General features: G+C 54.6%; 1 protein-coding gene across 7 annotated transcripts in view; it reads left to right on the forward strand.

Moving 5' to 3' along the window:
- The window catches only part of CDH23 (cadherin related 23), a 400,055-nt gene that overhangs the window by 239,358 nt on the left and 139,641 nt on the right, over nucleotides 1-21,056 (forward strand). For 6 of the 7 annotated variants that reach the window (XM_047702753.1, XM_047702755.1, XM_047702760.1 and 3 more), the window contains exons 12-14: nucleotides 1,042-1,047; nucleotides 2,868-3,017; nucleotides 3,474-3,632. In XM_047702753.1, coding sequence (XP_047558709.1) covers nucleotides 1,042-1,047; nucleotides 2,868-3,017; nucleotides 3,474-3,632 — 315 coding nt within the window. The remainder of the gene's footprint in view (nucleotides 1-1,041; nucleotides 1,048-2,867; nucleotides 3,018-3,473; nucleotides 3,633-21,056) is intronic. The other variant, XM_047702754.1, reaches the window with a different exon arrangement.

Here is a 21,056-nt window from a genome sequence, read left to right on the forward strand (position 1 = left end):
CAACAAGCTGTGCACCCTTGGGTGACTCACTCAACCTCTCTGAACTCCATTTCCTCTGGAGGGGTTTCCAAGCTCCCGTGTTCCTTCATCTCCACCCTACGGCCCGGCCGTAGGAGAGGACCACCCAGAGGACTAGGTGAGGAAAAGCGGCCGAAACCCAGTGGCTTCTTGAGCTCCCAACGTGTCCCTGCTCTGCTGTGGGTTTACGCTGCCCGGGGCTTGCTCTGGGGCTTTGAGGACGCCCAACATTCCCCAGCAACCACAGAGGAGAATTCTGTGCTTATTCTGGACAGTGTCTGACAGAGAGCAGATGCCAGTAACTGTGTGCCGTGCTGTCGTTCATATCGGCCCCTGTTTGTACACTTAGGGAACATCCTTCACGACCCGGCTCTCAGGGACCAAACCCCACCCAGAGCGATGCGTGCCACGTGTTGCCCTTTGAGGGCGGGAGGGAAGCCACGGATATGTGGAGCTCGTCATATGCGCGTGACTTTGCTGGGGAAGAGACCCCTGGATGGGGTGCGGTGGCCTCTAGAGAAGGCTCTCCAGCGGCGAGCCAATGGGGACAGGGAGACCGCAGCATGCCCTTTACACTTTAGAACTATGTGAAAACTTCCCATGTCTGTATGTGTCAGGTCTTAGCGTTTTCTGTGTAGGGAAGATTGAAACATGACCGTGCTCAGGGTCGTTTTCTGCAGGGGTTTGGTCTAAGCTCCTAGGAGGAGGACATAGGAGTGCGGCCCATCCCTCTCTCCCCCAGCGCTACCCCCTTCCCTACCTCCCTCTGGGTGAGGACCCAGTGTGCTCAGGACTCCTGGTACCCTCTTCCTCTGCTTCCCTCTCCTTCCTCTGGGTTTGGGGCCCCTCAGACACGAAAGGGGCTCTTCCTCTGGAGCAGGGTATACTCCTAGGGTCCACTCAGCCCCTCTGCCTTCCCCTGACCTCGGATCTCACCATCTTTTCTTTCCGGTTCCTTCCTCCTCTCCGTGCCTTTCCGGCTCCTCCTCTGTCTCCATACCTTTGACCGACTCCCACTGACAGAACTTGGTAAGTGAGCCTGGGAAGGGCCAGGGCTGGGTGTGGGGGGTTGGTGGGCACATGGGGGAGGGGTTGTGGAGGGGGTGTGGCTCCATCTGCCCAGGCACAGCTCAGCCCGCCCCCACCTTCTCGGGCCTCCAGGTCCTGTGGTGGAGGGAGAGGCATTGGTGTCACCTGCTAGGAGCTGTCACACTCTGCCGGCCTTGGCTATTAGTGCCCCTTCAGGCATTTAATTGGGCCTCCGTCAGACGAATGGATTCCATGCCAGGGAGAACTGAGGACTCCACGAGCTGACAGGGCCAAGGGAGCATTGCCTGCACCATCTGTGGGAGCCACTCTGGGTGGGGGGCTTTGGAGGCCCTGCTGCTTGTCTGGACCCCAAGATTGGCAATGTTCCTGTTTTGGTAATTTGTAATTGCAAATAGAAAAAAAACAAAAAACAAAAACTCAAGAGACTGGTGGGTAAATGTTAATGTGTGTTCATTCCACAAATGTGTTCGACCACTTGTGGGACAGTCCCAGGGCTGGAAGGATCTTGTGAACTCTCAGGCTTCACTGGGGGTTATCCTTTCCAGTCTTGCTAGGACCATCCCCTTCTGAGCAAGAAAAGGCTTTCAGATGGCCTGGCTTCTCCTCTCCCAGCAGGAACAGGTTCTGGAAGGCATCCCTGGGCAACCAGAAGAGAGGCATGCTTCCTTTGCCCGCCCTCAGTTCCAAAGAAACACGCACACAGTGGGGTTGTGCTGGGCACTGGGCCAGGGGCGAGCTGCATGGGCAGGCGGAAATTCCCTCCTGGCGATTGCAGCCCAGGTCTGTAATCCGGTGGCATCTGCAGTAGGGGTCAGGAGAGGTTCTCCACGGATTGGTTACAAACCACAAGCCGTCCCCCTAGGTTGAAGGAGGCTTATTTGGGGGTAGTTACCCCCTGTGGGGAGTTGAATCCATCTCTGAGCAGACCAGACTCTGGGGAGTCAGTAGGCCACGTCTCCCACCTTCAGCAATGGTTCTTTGAATCCGAGGTCTTGGGTAGTATGGACACCTCACACCCTTTGTGTCGGAAAAAGCCAAGTGGTATTTGAGGGCTCCGTGAGCTCAGGACCCATTAGAAGGATCAGAAACACCTGACTTGGAGTGAAGCACGCCCCCATCCCCCCAAAACCACAGACTTGAGCAGCTGGGCCGCAGCAGAGCCCTTGGAGGACATGGCAGCTCCTAGCTACCTAGGACCCTGTGTCCTCCGGGTCACCACTAGCTGGCCACAGTGTAGGGGGTCCATAGGGGTTCACTTCATCATTCAGCTGCTTGGGTAATTGCCATTCCATGTGTAAGGAAGCCAGTGTTCTCCCTGATTGACACGTTCTGGGGGGAGGGAGCGGAAGAAGCCACACCCTGCACTGTCCCTTGTGCCCTCTCCTGCCCACGCCTGCCAAGGACACATACTTGCTTCTCTCCCCTGCCTTCCCACCCTCTGTCCTATCTCCCTGCTGGGTCTTGCAGGTACAGAACCTCTCCAGTTGGGGTCACTGGGACTGAGAAAGGGAGCAGGAGATGGGAAATGAACCGAACCATCTGGAAGGGATATTTGGGGCTTCTGAAGGGATAACAAAGTCAAAAAGAACTGGTGGAGACTTCCAGTGGGCCCAGACATGGGCAGGAGTCAGGGTCTGAGAGCCGGGGTCACCCAGAGGAGGCCAGACCGCTCTGGGGTGGGGTGCTTACAGGCCCCGCTACGGACCCTGTCCCTTCTCTATCTCCACCAAAGCCGCTCTGCTCTGGACCCGTGGCCTCCCAAGCCCCTTCTGACTGGTTTCTTCTCCATTCTGCCCCAGGGCCTGAACAGCATGTTCGAGGTGTACCTGGTTGGGAACAATTCCCAGCACTTCATCATCTCCCCTACCTCTGTCCAAGGGAAAGCAGACATCCGCATCCGGGTGGCCGTCCCCCTGGACTATGAGACTGTGGACCGCTACGACTTTGACGTAAGGCTCCCCCCTCCCTTTTTCTTCCCCAGGTGGGGGGCTTTTAAGGGGTGCAGAGGGTGACACCATCTCCTGAAACTCCACCTTCCAGCTCTCCCCATTCTTCTCCTATGGGTCTGACTCCAGAAAGCCCACTGAGCCCATGGCAGGGGCTGGGCTGAGCCTCCCTTTTCAAGGAGGACAAGGAAATGTCTGGGAATTGAGCAGCAATTTACCAGACACAGTCACGGCCCCTGAGACCCATAAGGAGCTTCACTGCCCAGCCCCCAGCAGAATCCGAGGCCATCCTGTCTTCCAATCCCTGATGGAGAGACTCCCAGCAGCACACACCTGGGATAGGCACTGACTCAGACAGGAACTCTGGGTTTGGACCTGCAAAGACCCCAGGGGAACTTACGGGGACAAGGCTCCGGGAGCATGCAAGAGCTCACCTGGGCCCCTGCTCTGCACACCCAGCTCTTTGCCAACGAGAGCGTGCCTGACCACGTGGGCTATGCCAAGGTGAAGATCACTCTCATCAATGAGAATGACAACCGGCCCATCTTCAGCCAGCCGCTGTACAACATCAGCTTGTACGAGAACGTCACCGTGGGGACCTCTGTGCTGACCGTCCTGGTGAGTCCCGCTCTTTCACCGGGCCACTGTGCTCTGGGGAAGACCACGGGGAGGCAGCCAGAGGGAATGGCCCAAGAAACATGGGCAGTCAGGGAAGGCGGTGCCCCTGAGCCCCTAGAAGCTGTGGTGTTTGTGTCTTAAAACCTCTGGAGTCTTTATGATGGGGTTCCCAGGGTCTGGGCAACAATGTGGGAAGAGAACACCGATGTTCTGCCTTGTCCCTGAGAGGGACTAAGTCTAGGTGGGCCAGGAGCCCTGGAAATGCCCTCTAGTGGGGATAGGGGCCAGCCATCTCCGAGGAGGGCCACTGTCTCTCTAAGCACCGGGGAAGAATGGACTCTTTGAGGGTGCCTGGCCATCCCCAGCTGCCCTTGGCTGGGACTTTGACAAAGGGACCTTCCAGTGTCCCATTCGTATCATTCGGTACCCTTGCTGGCAAGGGACACAAACTCTTAAGTGGTTCAAGCCAAAAGCGTATCAGCTCTTATAACTCAAAGTATAAATGATATCAGGCGTGGCTGTACCCAGGCACTCTGTTAGCGAGAATCTGACTTCAGCACCAGGCTCTGCTTTTCTTACATTGGCCAAGAGGAACACCAACACCCCCAGGCTTGCTTCTTACCAATGTATCAACCCTAGTGGGAACACAATCATCTTTTTCATTAGTTCCAGCACAAGTCCCACAGCTAAGTCTCCTTGCTGGGCCATGCCGGAGCCCATCATCTTGATCCTCATCTCCCAGAGATGGGTCACACTCTTGGTGGTGGAGCCAGGGGTTGGGTCCACTCCATGCAAACTCTATGGGCTAGAAGTGGGGAAGGGGCTATGTGGAAGGGGCTTCTGTTGGCAGAGCAAAGAGGACTGGTTGTCTGGCAGATCAAAGCGGCAGACGTGTTGCTACGTAAGCTCAGCTCATACGCCTAGTAGGTGCTTAATACCTGTGATAGAGTTGAGCTCATCGCTGCTCTTCTCTGCCCACGTGGAGGGCGTCGGGGTCCTCGATGCCATATCTTGCTCCGTCCTTACTCCAAGCCGAGACATCGCCTGCTGATCCCAGGCCCACTGTTCTGAAGTGTGTTTACTCTACCGACAGATGGTATGAAACTGTACTGAGCCCCAGGCCCTTCCCATCTGACAGTTATTAATATTTCAAACAGATGTTCAGCTAGGCGGGCCCTCAGACATAAACACTAAGTCTACTGTGGCTGTTTCCCTCCCTACCTGCTTCCCCAGGCTGTGGCCCCCCAGCTTCCACCAAGGTGCTCCTCATAATCTGTCACCTGGTGCTTGTGGGCCCCCTCCGTGGACCCTCTTGCAGCCTCTAGGGGCCCAGCTGGAGAGCAAGTGCCGGAGGCTTTGGCCTTCCGGACCCAAAGAGTGTCTGCAGCCCCCCTCACCCCAGCCATCTTCAAACATCAGGGTGAAGGACACCCAAGCAGCCTGGACTTCAGGGCCCCAGAAGGCCAGGGACCACATGGTAAAGAATCCAGGTGTCCGTCTTGGTGGGTGTCCAGGGACTGCTCCCCGGTATTCTTGCTGGGAATGGTCTCACTTTGCAGTTCCAAGTTCCCGTGGCCCTGGGGAAGGTTTGCGGAACCTAGGACATACCTCTTGGCTGGTGGCCAGTTGCTGGTGCCAAGGACAATAGGTTAGGTCCAGTCTGCTCTGGGGCTGCCAGTGGAGAGCAGGTGCTCACAATGGGTTTTCTCAAATGCTAGAGCAGTTCCCGGGCCTGCGTGGACCCCTGCCTGCCACCCACACCCCTTCTCCAGTTCCTCTCTGCTTATTTAATGGATGCATTTAGCCTCCTCTGAGTGTCTCTCCCCTGGTCAGCGTCTAGTCGCTGCATCCATTTAAGCCTTGCCCACCTCCTTCTCAACCCCCTGGCCCTAGGGCTGTGGGATTGTGCAGACACGAAAGGGCTGTTTCACCCAGTAATAAACTCTAGGACCCGGGCTGTGTGCTTACGGGAGCCCAGGACCTCCCGGGGAACTGGGGGTTCTGCTTTCCTCGCCTTCGCTGTGTGCCAATCTATCCACGTCAGTCTGGGGGCCTCCATTTCCTCATCTGCAGAGTGGGCATGAGACCTCAGGCTGCTGTCAAGAGGTGTGATGCTGGGTGCAGGAGCTCCCCCTGGGAGGCCCTGCTTACCCACCATCATCTCCCAGTCTCCACCAGGATGCTTCCAGAGCTCTAGCTGGGAGTGTGTTTTGTGGCCACACCTGGCACCCTGCCAGCCTGACCTGGCCTCCCCACCCCCCATTTTCCAGGGTCAGCCTGATCTTTCCACCTCCTCTGCTGCAGGAGGAGCTGAAAGTTATAGCTGCCTGCTCAGGGACTGTGAAATTCCTTCTCCATGACCTTTTCTAGGATGTTATTAAAATGTTTCATGGGCAGTTGTGTCAGGAAAAAAAATTATGAAGAAAAGGAAAATGTTTTAATTTGCACCGAGGGCTGAGGCAGAGCCTGCTGTGAGGGGCCTCCCCAGCCCCCACCTGGCACCGGCCTGGCCTCTGTGGGCTCGTTACCCATCCTGGTCGGTGAGGCAGCAGTCTGACAGGAGTGGGGAAGCTGGGAGAAGAAAGGCCATCATCTCCAGCCTGGTCTCCCAGCCGGGTCGGAGGGCTGGACCCTTGCCCCTCCCTGGACCTCCCCCAGCCCAGGTTTTGAGGCCCTTACACCTCCCCCCAACCCACCACCAGTTACAGCAAAAGGAATGCCCAGTGGTGGACGGGACAGAGTGGAGACCCAGGGTGCAGAGGCTTGACCTTGACCACGGACTCGGTCCTGGCCAACCTTGGGTGGCGAGGCAGAAACTGCTTTTTTTGTCCCTTATTTGTGAAATGGGCAAGATGGACTAAGACATGTCCAATGCCCCTTCGAGACCTCAGGCTACCTCTGAGGGTGTGGCTGTCCCCGGTGAGCCTTGACTAGAAACAGACACTTCACACGCACTGTTTCTAACCCCTCACACGTGCCATCCTTCTCACCTTACAGGTGAGGAAACAGAGGCTCGGGTTAAGTAACGCACAGGTTGCTCAGGGCCCCGGGGCTAACAAGCGAGCGAGCCAAAATTCACCAGAAGGCTGTCTGACCCTGAGCCGTAGGCTCTTAGCCACCAGGGCTGCCTGGCCAGAAGGTTCTGTGTTGGACCGCTGAGCTTGTCCTTTCAGTTATGCTCAGAGCAGAGGGGAAAGAGAGGAGCTGGGGAGCGCTCTCTGCAGAGCCCGGGTGGACTGGCTGAGGGGCTGCTCCAGGCCTTGTGTCTCTGGGTGACGTGTGAGCCCTTGGAGAACCTCTGGCATTGTCAGGTGAATTTCCAGGCGCTGGAGGGTCAGAGGTGGGGGAGCTCCTTGCACTGAGGAGAAGACCAAGTGAGGGAGACTGGAGCACTTCACCCAAGGCAGCCCGGAGCTGGAGGTCAGGAGGAGCAGGACAGACATCCGTGCCCATCAGAGCCAGTCCTCTGGAGGGTGACCACGCAGGTGCACATGCACCCACATTGTTTGGGAGGGCATAGACTTGTGTGTGTGTGTGTGTGTGTGTGTGTGTGTGTGTGCGTGCATGCCATGCACAACATGTGTGCAGCTCCATGTGCTTGGGGACATGTGTTAGAATACATCTAAAAGTTGTATCTACATCTAGAACACATCTAAAAGTTCCCATATACTGTCAGGGGCTCCCCATCCTCTAGGCTGTGTGGTTTGTCCCCCTCTTGTCCCCGGCGTGCTCTGATTCTTGCCTTCCCATCCTGCCTCCCAACCTGACAAGAGTTAGGTGTTAAGACTCTGGGGTGTCTTCTTTCTGGGCTTGGGGCACGCCTGCAGCCTGTCCAATTGGTACTTGGCGCCAAGCAGTTTTTCCTGAGCAATAAGAAAGCACTCCAATCATTTGTTCATCCAACAAACCTTTTTTGAATACCTAGTGTGTGCCAGGCACTGGCCCTAAGGACCATGGTGATGTGCGTCTTGTCCGCATGAAGTTTACAGTCTCCTGGGGAAGCGTGATGTTAATACTAAGAAATGAATCTTTAATTATTACTTGTTATGATGTTATCTTTAATGATTACTTGCTATGATGTTATTACTTGTTATTAGGGAACAATGAACACCTGTAGCAGGACTTCTGACCTTGACTGGAGTCAGGGAAGGCTTCCCTGAGGAATTAGCAATTGAGTAGGCATTAACAGACGAGTGAGGGGAGGGAAGCACGTTGGACTAAGAGGGAAGAGCATGTGCAAAGGCCCTGCAGCTAGAATATAGAGAGAGCGGTGTTCTCTGTAGAGTGGTGGAGTTTTATTTTGGTGATGTGGACAGGGTTTAGCGCTCTCCCTTGGTCCTGCATTGCCACTCATCCTGAATATAACCATAGGGCTGCTGTACTGACAGTGAAAAAATCCTGTAGCAGACCGTCTCCATTCTCGTACCTATTCCATCCTGGTGGCCTATGGCAGGCAGGCATTTGGGAGGCTGCTGAGAGAGGTTGTACCTGGGGTGTGCAGGGAGCCGGCCTGGCCTCCCGCAATAGGGGGCTCATGTGCCCAGATTCATTAGCTCCATCAGGGAAGGATGCCGAGAAGGAACAGTAGCTGGGAAGGAGTTTACTCCCAGGGCAGATCTTACTGCCCTCCAGGGCCTTCTGTCCCTGCTCCAGAGAGCTAGGGCACAGCAGGAAGGGGCAGAAGATGGACTGTCAGACAAGATAAGATTCTCTAGGTGTAGAAATCAAAGCAAGAAAGAGGCATGTAAGCACCATGACTGGGTGTGCATGGGGCCCAGTTCGCTCAGCCCAGGGGCAGGATGCTACCCCTTGGCTCCTTGGCCTTGTGGGGACTGACAGGCATGGTTCCGCTCTCTCCTCCCAGTTCCTCCCAGTTCGCTCAGCTCAGGGGTAGGGTGCTACCCCTTGGCTCCTTGGCCTTGTGGAGGCTGACAGGCATGGTTCCACTCTCTCCTCCCTGCCCCTCTTCCCAGCCTGTCCTCGGGAGACTGGTAACATCTTGGGCAGGGTCGTGAATCCAGTTCTGCTATGGGCTGGCCCCTCCTTCTCCAGGTTTGGCTTCTTTCCCATCAGGTGAGCAATATAGCACCTCCCCAACACAGAGGGCAAGGTTGCTGGGAGACCCCATTGTGGGTCAAGGGCTCACAGTGGTCCACAGTTGTTTTTACCATCAGTGGCCTTGAGGGGCCCTTGACAGGCCACTGAGCCTCTGTCGTCTCCGACCTAGGCAGGTGCGCTAAGATGTTCTACCGGGGAGGGCTGCTGTGAGAATAGAGGGGGACAGCGTGGGAGGGCACTCAGCACCAAGCCCGGCCAGCAGTGTGCTCAGAGGCAGGCAGATGTGACCAGAGGATGTATATGTGGCTTGGGCAAGCTCTCAGGGACCTGGATTCAGAAGGCCCCACCCTTGGCCTGGTGCACTGCTGTCACCGCCTGGAAATTCTTAATTTTTGAACAAGGGGCTCTTGTGTTCACTTTGCACTGGGCCCTGCAAATTACAGAGCTTGTCCTGGCTCTGGGAGTTTAGCATTCTCCGCCCACAGGCGCGCCCTTCTCTGCTGGTTTTATGCGTCCCCACACTTGACACACTCCGCTCATGCTTGCTTGGTGGCAGGCCCTGAGCGGGGACCCTGAGAGCTTGCTCCGCTTTCTGTTGCATCAGAAACCACCCCAACTTGGCTGCTTGAAGCGACAGCTGTTTTCTGATCCTCACAGGCTGGGCAGGTCAGTATCATGGACAGAGCTCAGCAAGGGGGTCCTTCTCTGCAGCTCCGGGGCTGGGGGTGACTCCAGCAGCTGGAGGCACCTCCATCCGGTGTCTGGTGCTCAGCCTGACTGTCGTGAGCACCCACACACGGCCTCTCCCCGTGGGGTAGGCATTCTGAGAGGGAGCACCTCAGAGGAGGCCTCTGGGGAAAATGTGTCCCAAAAGGACCAGGTGGAAGCTATGTGGCCATTTCTGACCTAGCCTCAAGTTCACCTGGTCCTTGACTCTGACTTCCATTGGTTTTAGTGAGTCCCCCAAGCAAGTGCATGAACATCAAGGGCAGGGGATGGAGACACCCCCCCAGCTCTCAATGGACAGAATGTCAAAGCATTTACACAAATGTGGGTGTCTTGGAATCAGAGCTCCAATTCAATATCCCTTCGTCCCAGCTTCCCTGTGTGCCCTGCACCTCCTTTTCCGTGACTTTTCTCTCCGCTCAGGGATTTCGTGGCTCATATCCTTTCCTCCCCACTGCACTGGAAACTTCCCTGGAGCAAGCAGAATCTGGGGTCACAGACCCCAGCCCAGGAACAAAGGGAGGGGCTGGGAGGTACGATGGCCACCGGGGTCCCGGATCGCCCGTCTCATCAGGGCATGTGATTGCAAAGTCAAGGCTGAAATGCACGCAGCCCCTCAGCCTGGCTCCGCGCACAGGTGAGCAGGAGCTGACTCTGCTTCCTTGGCTGCTGCCTTGTGCCTTGTGCAGTGCCCTCTGTGAACCCCTGCGTCTCCACTGCAGAAGCCTTAACTCACTGTCCCTCCCTGAGCATCACTTCATGCTCTCTGAGGCACGGGGGACCCCCAGAGGCAACTACCATCCTCCATCCGGTGGCGGTTTATCAGGGGCCTAGAATGACAGCAGTGAGCGGGACAAACATCCCCACACATTCCAGGGGCAGGAGGCAGGATGAGCAAGTAAGCTCAGCGTGTGTCGTGGTGGGAGTGTCATGGGGAAAAATAGAACTGGGTGGGCAGGGAGCACGAGGGGTGGGAGTGTCCTGTGTGCTCCAAGGGGGTCAGGGGACACACACCTCTCACAGAAGGTGGCCGTGCGTAGAGGCCTGAAGGAAGGGAGAGGCAGGTAGAATTTGGGAAAGAGCTGCCCCAGGCTGAGGGAGATGCAGAGAAAGACTTTGAGACAAGAGCCTGGGGGTATAGGTGGAGGAGAGGCCTTCGGGAGATGAATGGATGGGACAGGGAGATCTGAGGGATCACAGGGGACGCCATCTGGGGAATAGGCTGAGGTTGGGGTGGGGAAGAGCAAGGACGCGGAAGGCACCCAGGCAGAAGCTGGGAGAGCAGGTGAGAGGTGATAGCGGAGCTCCCACTCCGTCTGTGCCCCGGCTCTCCCATTCCTCTCGGGCCCAGCAAGGTCCTTCACCCGTTTTCCTCTCCACCTGCCCACCAGGTGGGCCGTGCGCCTTGGCCAGCACCCAGGTGGGCAGACGCTAGGTAAGAGTCCTGTCTTAGCTTCTTACCAGCAGGTTGCCCTCAGGCTAATAGCTTCCTTTCCCTGGGTTTCAGTTTCATCTTCCATCTCCGCAGTGCTGCCGGACAATGTGGTGGTGGAGGGGCGGTGGTCCAAGCCCCCCCAAACCCCCGCATCGCCGAGGCTTTGGTAGCCGTTCCAGCCCCTGCTGCCCACCAAGTGTCCAGGGCTCTCCTCGCTGCTCTAGAATGGTGGCCTTCTCCCTGCTTCCGATAGCATCCGTTCGACTGGATTCTATCAGCGTAGAAGGCTGGTGACAGAAATTGCTAACATGAATTATTAGTAAGTCTGGGAGATAACATGACCCGACGAGCAAAGCCCAGTGGAGATGGGCAGGTCAAGGCAGGGGAGAGCCAAAGCTGGACTGCCGGCCAGGCGTGGGCTGCCTCTTCCACATTCCCCTTCTTGAAAAGGCCCCCAGCCCCCAACCCACAACCTGGCCCTGGCCCTCCCCACCCCCTCCTGACACCCTTCACTGCAGGCATCTTAATTGATCTCATTGTTCTCCAGTCCCTTGAGACCTGAGACTCCAGCTGTGCTTAAACAGAACAAAATCTCTTCCAATTTCCCCACCATTTAAAAGAAAATTGAATATCTGCAGCCTGGGGAGGGGAAGAGGGAGGTGAAAAGGGAGGTGAAAAACACACACACACACACACACACACACTCTCTCTCTCTCTCTCTCTCTCTCTCTCTCTCTCTCTCGCGTGCCCCACCCCAGCCCCCCTCCCAAGCTGCCCAGCCACGCCCTCCCACATTTGGGGTGTGTCCAGGCTGTACTTCCGGACCCCTTCTAGCTACTTTTGGGTTCATCTTCAGTTGGGGCCAGTGCAGTGTGGTGCTGGAGGAAGCTGTGATTGACGGGTCTGAGTTCCTCTGTCTGTCAGGCCTCAGTACTCCTGGGCTGTGTGTATCTCTTTAATCTAAATATCAATCTGTAAAACCAAAATGGCATGGGATGAGAGGTAGGACAGGCACTAAGGACAGACAGAGAGCACCCAGCTGGCTGCCTTCAGCCCGCCACCCCCCAGGGCTTCTGGAAGGAGTCCTTCATGGCAGGACAGGTATGAGGATGGAGAGCTGCCCCTGCCCCCCACCCCTGCCCCTGAAGTGATCACCCTGGAGCTCGTTTAAGGTCTGATCACTTTTGGTCATTCAGTCACTCAGCTACTTGACTTTCGGCAAATTGATGGAAAGCCCCCATCGCCTGTCAAGCCCTCGAACCCTCCCTCATGGGTGCCTCCAGAATCCCCCATCCTTGACGAGAGCCGCTCTGCCACTGACCTTTGCCCCTTGACCAGAAACAGAGAGATCAGGCCTTGTGAGTGGGAGAGGTCAGGCATGGGCCCTGGGTCAGCTAGCTAGTGAGCATCCAAGCCAGTATTAAAACCCGGGTCTGTCCAACTCCCAAACCCCAGGGTCCCTCTCCTGTTTGCTGGTCTCCATCAAGTGCCACCCCGCACTGGGCTCCAGCCTCTTGTTGGAGTCCCCGGAGATGGGCAGGGCGCGGGCCCGGGATGCAGGAGCTCTTCTGTTACCAGATGACCTTGAGCACATCCTAGCTTCCCTGACCTCGGTGTCCTCAACTATAAAACGAAGGGGTCATGCTGGATGCTCTCTAAGGCCGTCTGTGTGAACAGCGTGTGACCGCCTGCTCCCAGAGCCTGCGGTCCCCTGCACGCTGCCTGTCAGGGTCCCCCTTCGCAGGGTTAGCTGCTGATTGTTCCTGCTCAGGCAGTTGCTCACAGGACACCAGAGCAGAGAAAATGGACCCCCTGGGCCAAGGGACATTAGGTAGCTTTTAGAGTGGCCAAGGCAGAATGAGTTCATAAACACAGTCAGCCAAATGCCGGCACAGAGTCCACCTGAGCCCTGGGCTCGGAAGGTTATGGGCCCTGGGGCGGGATGATTTGGGCAGGACGGTTTGGAACAGCCCCCAGGGCCTCGGCCTGAGAGCTTGTCCCCGGAGCAGTTGGGGGAGAAAGGCGGAGGGAGGAGGGGGCCCAGAGAGGTTTAGGGAGAAGTTGAGTGGAGCCTATGCATTTGGGGTGGCTTATTCTTGCTGTATAACCCCTATCCCTGTAGGAGGGAACCATGGCTGTTGTTCCTGACAGCTGCTTTCTGGAGTGCATCAAAGTCCCTATGCCCATTGCATCACTGTCTTTCAAACTTTCTTTTATGATAATCCATAATAAATACTACATCTAACTTCATACCCAGGACACACACACACATCCGTATCTAGAACAAAAATAGGACTTCCTTACCCCAGGTAATAGCACACTCTAGTATCATTTTCTAGATTTGGGGGCTTTTCTATGAGAACTTTTTAAGATTTACTCTCAGTAACTTTCAAATGTACCATGCAGTGACATTAACTATAATGGCCATGTTGTACATTACATCCTCTGAATTATTTATTTTATAACTAGAACTTCTTAGCTTTTGATCCCCTTCCCCTGCTCTGCCCTCCTCCCACTCCCCACCTCTGGCAACCACGCCAGTCTAGTCTCTGTGTCTGTGAGCTGGGTCTTTTGTTTTTTAAGGTTCCACCTATAAGTGAGATCATTCAGAGTTTGTCTTTCTCTGACTTATTTCCCTTTGCATAATGCCCTCAGGGCCCATCTTGTCACAAATGGCAAGATTTCCTTCTTTTTCATGACCAGGTAATATTCCATCGTAAACATAGACCGCATTTTCCTTATCCATCCACCCATGGGCGGACACCTGGGTTCCTTCGCTATGTGGACTGTTGCAAATAATGCCGCAGTGAACGTGGGGGTGCATGTGTCTTTCCAAGTTAGTGTTTTCTTTTTGTTTTCAGATAAACACACAGAAGTGAGATTGCCGGATCAGACAGTATTTCTAGGTTACGTTCAATGTGGGGGCGACCTCCATGTTATTTTCCAGAGAAGCCACACCCATTTATGTTCTCTCCAGAAGGACACAGGGTTCCCTTTCCTCCACGTCTCACCAGCACTTGTTTCTTGTCTTGGCGACGACAGCCATTCTGATAGGTGGGAGGTGTGAGCTCGTGGTGGTTTTGATCTGCATCTCCCTGCTGATCCGTGATGCTGAGCACTTTTGCACGGGTCTGTTGGCCATCCGGATGTCTTCTATGGAAGAATGTCTATTCAGGTCCTCCTCCCATTCTTTCGATCAGACCTTTTTCTGCTGTTGAGTTTGCAGGAGTTCTCCATATATTTTGGATATTAACCCCTTATCAGATCTGTGAATTATGCCTATTCTCTCCCACCCAGGAGGCCGCCTCTTCATTTTGTTGGTGGCTTCCCAGACTGTGCAGAAGCTTTGTAATCTGAGGTGGTCCTGTTCGTTTATTTTAGTTTTTGTTACCTTTGCTTTTGGAGTCACATCCAAAATGTCATCCCCATGCCTACCACCTGTGTTTTCTTCTAGGAGTTTTATGGATTTCAGGTCTTGCATTCAAGTCTTTCATCCACTTTGAGATAATTTTTGTGCATGGTGTTAGGCAGTGGTCCAGTTTCATTCTTTTGCGTGTGGCTGACCAGTGCTCCCAGCATCATTCATTGGAGAGACGGACTTTTCTCCATCGAGTATTCTTGGCTCCCTTGTTAAATATTAGTTGACCATATATGTGTGGATTTATTTCTGGGCTCTCTGTTCCATTCATCTATATGTCTGTTCTTATGCTGGTGTCCTACTGTTTTCCATTGCTATAGCTTTACTATACAGTTGGGAATCCGGGCACGTGATGCCTCCTGCTTTGTTCTTCATTGTCAAAATGACTTTGGATGTGTGGGGTCTTTTGTGATTCCATGTAAGTCTTACGATTGTCCTATTTCTTGGGAAGAGGATGCCACTGGAATTTTGATAGAGATTACATGGAATCCATAGATTGCTTTGGGTAGTGAGGACATTTTAACAACAGTCCTTCTTCCAACCCATTAGCACGGAGTGTCTTTCCGTTTGTGTCTTCTTCAACTTCTTCCATCACGTCTTACAGTTTTCAATTTAGTATGTTCTATTTTATTCCACCAGATTTCATTTTTAAAAACACTAGTCATGACCCACTCAATTGATTTCATGACTAACTAATGCAAGTTTGAACATCTCTAGGAGAAGCCTCGTCTACTTTACTATGCGATGATAATGATGATGTGTTGGTATTATCTCATGTTCCTCAAGTGTTCACTACAGGAGGCAGTGTGGTGAAGACCCTAAGTTCCAGACTTAAACCACCCAAGTTTATCCTGATTCTTCCATTTCTGAGCTATATGGCTTTGAATATATTACTTGTATCAGCAATGATCCAGTACAGCTACCAGTCACAGAAACTCCCCCAAATGGTTTCTTAAACAAGATTGAAGTGAATTTCTCTCCCATACAAAAGGAATTTAGAGGTGAGCAGCCTTGGATGGCTCCTGTAAGCTCTCTTCTCCACCCCATTTCTAAGATTTGGCCCTCATCTTCTTGGTCCAAAGTGGTTGCTAGTGCTCCGGCCATCACATCCACATTCTAAGCTGCAGAATGAAGGACACAAAGAAGGGTACTCTCCTTCCCTTTTGAGAAGACTTCCTAGAAATATCTTGCAGACTTTTGCTTTCACCTCCTTAGCCAGAACTTAGTCATATGGTCGTGCTTGTCTACAAAGGAAGCTGGCCAATCTAGTATTTTAGGCAGATAGTGTTATACCATCTAAAAATAATAATTTTTGTTCATTTGAAAAAGAGATCATGGATGTTGAGTCTCTGCTGAATAACCTCTCGTGTGCCTCAGCTTTCTCTTCTGGAAAATGGTGTTGAGGTTCGTTCCTTATGAATTTGTTGTGGGACTTCAATGAGGTAATATACATAAAGAACTTAGCCCAGTGCCTGACACAGAACAGGTGTTAAACAAACAACAGGTACTCTTATCACATGTCCGGCACTGAGCTCAGCAACTATGTGTGTTACCTCGTTGAATCCCCATGACACCCTGGTGAGGTAGAAATTAGCCTCCCCGTTTCATAAATGAGAGCGTTGAGATTCAGAGAAGTTGGATGTTTGCCTGAGGCCATAACTGTGGAAGGAGCAGAGCTGAGGCGTGAACCCTTGTTTCTTGAATGCCAACGTCCTTTCCCTTCACCATGAACTAACACAGCCTCCTCACAGAAACTGAATCCATCCCTGGCCCAGAGGTATGACAAGATACATGCTGAGCTTGACTGGCCAATGTCCAAGCTGAATCCAAGGCCAGGACTCCCTCTGCCGGCTCAGCCACCTGTAACCGGTACTCCCTACCCAGAGGAGAAACAGGACTGGGATAAAAGATCCCTGTACGCTCCCCTTGTAACAAGACCAGTAAACTTCAGGTCTGAAAGATAAAGATCTTCAGCTTATTGAATGACCCCGGGCAAGCCCCTTTTCTGTACAAGCCTCAGCTTCTCCATCTGCAAAATGGAGGGAATGCTGCTCATCCCTTTCCCTGTTCTGGGGACATTGTTAGATCAGTGTGATCAGCGTATTTTGAACATCTTGGGAAACAAGTCTTTGTAAAGGAGATAGGCTGCTTTCCTACAAAGGAGCTTCCCTCTGTGAAAACATTCTGACTCCTGGAGGTGGGGTGGGCAGGGGAGAGAGGGAACCCAAATGTCTGTGAGTGGGGGCTGCTTCTCAGGCATGAGAGCTCCCGGCACTCACTGAATGTGACCATCTTGCCATCAAGCCCCCGGCTGAACCGACCCAGGTGAGTGAGGGCTAGGGCTGCAGGCCTCTGCTGGTCTCAGATCACAGGTGATTTATAGTTCCTGTGTCGGACTTTGACCTTAATTTCTTCTGTCGTTGTGGGGCTGTAAAATTCATTAGGGACCCGCAGGCGGAGTGATGGAGATGTCAGGCGGGCAATCATGTGGGTATTTAATCTATCAGATGTGTGGCTTGCCATTTAGGGAGACAACAAGAGAATGTGGAATCAATACGGTTCATTAGCGAGCAGCACCTGCTGGCCCAATCAGGACCCGCCAATGGCAGCAGGCATGGGGGGCGTGCCACCTGGACTCTGAGTCACCTTGGGGTGAGGACACATCCTGGTGCATGGATGGGACCAGCCCCTGCTCAGGTACCTCTCCCTGCCTTCTCGAGAGACCTGGAGCTGCCTGTTCCATTCCATGGATCCCACGGGGGCAAGGGAGGAGAGGGTCAGCGGGAGGGCAGGGGTGTAGTGAACTCTGGTAATGGGGGAGCCATGGTTTGACTGCACCCCCCCAGGGGGCTGATTAGACTGTCTTTTTTCCCTCCTTCCATCTCCTCTGCACAGAAGATCTCTCTTAACTGAGCCTCAGCCCCGGTGTCTGGCCCCACATCTCTCTGGTACCCTCCTCTTCTCATCTTCTACTACATAATCCCAGCTTGATAACGGGCCCCAGAGAGGCCCTGCGTCCCTTCTGATTGTGAATGTCTCGTTCACCCCAGAGCAGCCTGCTACCCTCCCTCCTGCACCTCCAGAAAATGGCTTTCTGTATCCCAGTTTTCCTTGTTCATGGTCAGATGTGATTTTTTTTGAAGTCACTTAGTTGAGTCCTCCTCAAACCCAAGGGCACAGGAAATGGACAGCAATGTAGAAGGGTCAGGAACTGAATTTTTTTTCCCTTTTTGTTTTGTGTGTGTGAATGCCAGAGAGAGGAGGGTTCAAATCCCAGCTTTGCCAGGGACCAGCTGTGGGACCCTTAGCCGCTGGCAGCTGTGAGGACAGGGACAGACTGTCTGGCTCGCCGCATGTGTCCAGCACCCGGCCTGTGTCTGAGACCTGGCTCCCCCAGACACGGACCCTGAGACAGGACTCACAGGCAGGCAGTTTACTTGGGAGAGGCAGCCCCAGGTAACCCGGGGCTGGGAAGTGAGATGAGGTCAAGGACAGGGGCGCTGTGAAGCCACTTACCCTGGGGGGCTACTGGAGCTCTGTCCACTGAGACATCCGAGGGCAGAGGTGAGCCAGTCCACCTCATAGCCTGGAGGCTGGGCTACTGATTCATCAACTCCAGTCCCCACGGAGGGAGGGCAGCTTCTGGGATTGTGGATACCCCAACATGCCAGCTGCTTCCTTGAGAGACAAGCCTGCAGGCCAAGAGAGGCCCAGGTCCTGTCGGTAAAGCAGCCTCTGCCAGGCGTTGGTGAGCAGCAGGGGGCTGTGTGTGGTGCTGGAAGCTTCCACCAGCTGGGCACTTTCCACATCCATAGAACGAGGGCGGCATCATACTCATCTCAGAGCAGGAATGGGAATAGAATTTGGACAAGACCAGGCTGAACTGCTGTGACTGGTTTTCTAGTTATTATCAGCTGAAACCGCTTCATCTGTAAAATGGGACTGTGCTCCCCATCTCGCTGGTGGGTTTAAGGATTCAGGACGAATTGTGTCAAGTTCTTCATGCAGTGCCAGGCCCACGGGATGGCGATGCTCGGCAAGGCGGTGATCTCAGTTATCCCTGTGCCTCTGTCGGTAGGAGGGCCTCCATCTCCCCAGATGCCGGCTCCCGCATCTTCCCAGCAGGAGGCCCAGGCCTCCCCCCCCAGGCCCGCCCAGGCCCTGGGTGCCGGCAGTGGCCTGCCGCGCTGACGGCCTCTGACATCCCGTAATTGCTTTCCCAGGGAGACTCCTTTAAGCACAGAGCTGCTGGCCAGAGCAATTTGCTCCCCATCAATTTTTATTTCCAGGTTTTAAAATAAAGAGAATAAAGAAGGGGGTGGGGGAACCCGAGAACAACAGCGTGTGTGCAAGAACAAACGCACCCAGAGAGCCCCGGTCAGCCCCATCCTCATCCCTCCTTCCGCTGCCACAGGTGACAGACGCCTTCCTACCTGGGGCCGGGGCCAGGAGGAGGGCGCCTGCCGGGCGGTGTCCCCTCCACCCGCCCCTGGCCTACAGAGGGCCCAGAGTGGTTAGAATTGGGGGTAGAAAAACTAATGCCCACTCCCCTGGAGGCCGTTGCCCCTTCCAGGCACTGATCTAAGCGCCTTACATGCAACACCTGCTTTAATCCTCAAGACGACCCTGAGAGGCAGGTACTGTTATCAGGCCCATTTTATAGATGCGCAAGCTGAGGCTTAGAAACATGTTTCTGTGATGGTTCTTCCTTCTCTGTCCTTCTTTTTCCTCCTCTCCTCCTGTCCTCCCCCCTTCTCCCTCCTCTGTTTCTCCTTCTCCCCACCCCCCCAACTCCATCATATCCTTCTGGTGCCCTTGCCTGCTCAGAAGTCCATCTGCTCAGGACCAGGGACTCCTGGCTTGTCGTTGGTAGGAAGGACCTTGTCACATATAATTTCTTCACTCTGCTATGGTTTGTGGTGGGTCTCCTGCGTGCCATGCACTGGCTGGATGCGGGGCGTGTGTGCAGAATAGGATAGGTCGTGCCCTCAGAAAGCTTTCAGTCTGTGGGAGGAGATAGCCAGTGAACGCTCACCCCGATGTTCCTGCCGAAACCAGGCCCTTCTCCCCACCGCATCCGGCCAGACCACGAGCCAGGCCTGTCCACCCCAGCTGAGTCCTGCCAGTTCCCAGCACAGCCCTGACCACCCAGGTCCAAGCCCATGGCCTCTCACCACTACTGGCCACCGTGACCTCCCCAGCTTCTAGCGCACGCAGCCGCAAGCGGGCAGCTGAGTGAGCTTTTCCAGATGTCACTGGGTCCTGTTAGCTGAGCCCACGGGGGTGAGAAGGAACACTGCTGGTCCAGGGCAGTGCAGTGCAAGGGTTGTGAGGCAGGCACGAGCCTGTCGTGTCAGGAGCCTGAAGACTGGGTGGCAGGAGCAGAGCGATCCAGAGATGGCTCGGAGGGGAGGTCGGGGGCCGCTGAGACTGGCCGTCCCCAGGGTCATGGGAGACCATTTGGATTTTGTCTTCAGTGCCCTGGGAGCCTTCTAAGCTGGCCAGTGGGTTCTCCTTGCATCAGTCTGGCTCCCGACGGAGGACGGGCTGCTGGTGCCAGAGTGAAAGAGGCAGGCGGGTCGGGAGGCCCTGAAGCCCACTGTCTTACTTGGGGTCCCACAGCCAGATGGTTGCAGCAGAAGCTGGACCAGAACCCAGACTGCACACTGCCATTTTGTTGGTATTTTCATGACCCCTTAACCCAAATCCTTCGTGAGTCCCTCGGCACACGGTCTTGTACGGTGCCTCCCAAGGAGAAGAGCATTCTGAGCTTCGAGGCACAGAGAGGCTTAAACATGACTTGTACAACAATTGGTTGTCAGTGGCTGCGAGGAAGACAGTGTTGAGAGATCCTGAGGACCTCTGTGCGTCACTGCCATGGTGAGGCAGTCTGCCGTGGGCATGCGTCAAGGAGTTTGCGGCTGTCCATCCCCCTCCATAATGGGACACAAGGGAGGAAAGGCCCCCTTCCCTACCTCCAGCTGGGTCCTCCCTTTGGTGACTCCACCCCCCCAAGAGTGAGTCCACTGTCCCATGTGCTCTGAGCGTCTGTTCCCACGCCCAGACTCCCCAGCGGCACCTTCTTGTCCTAAGGCCTCCTATATGCCCAGAAAGCCACGAGCAGGACCCAGGAGCTTTCCTAAATATATTTTTCTTCCTAGGCTCCACGTATCCCCGAAATCTCTCCTGCACCCTATTGTTCACTCCCTGGTGCCACTACCCACCTGGTCACACTCCCTTCTCATCCCCTACACAGCATTTTCCCTAGAGCCACTAGCATTTCCTCTCCTCCGAGGAGTTTGACCATGCCCTTGGCCAGGACTCCTGTGAAAGTGCTCAGAGCAGCAAAGTCCAGCCAAACCTTTCTGCCCACCTAGCACCTGCCACACGCTCACCCATCAGCCCCGGCTTCCTTCTTGAATGACAAGCAAAACTGAATAACACCCAGCATTTCCCCAGAATTGTGGGACAGACCAAATATTTCCTGGCCTTTGGCTTCTGCCTCGTATCCTAGAAAGAACCAGAAATCCTCTCACAGAGCGCCGTGGGAGGGTGCGCGGGAGCGTGGGAGAGGACCAGGCCTCGTGGGCCTGATCGGGCCAAGTGGAGGTCACCCGGCCTCTGGGCTCCTGGCTTCCTTCCACGAAGTCCCTCCTGCCTCATGCCGGCCACACCAGCTTCCCGGAGCTTGCGAGAAGTGCAGTTAATCTCCCATAGTTTAAGGAGTTATTCAGAGAGGCTCAGCGAATGATGAATGTGGAAAGCATTACCAGCAAAGCACAGGGGC

The sequence above is a fragment of the Lutra lutra genome, chromosome 14, assembly GCF_902655055.1.
Source record: "Lutra lutra chromosome 14, mLutLut1.2, whole genome shotgun sequence".
NCBI lineage: Eukaryota > Metazoa > Chordata > Mammalia > Carnivora > Mustelidae > Lutra > Lutra lutra.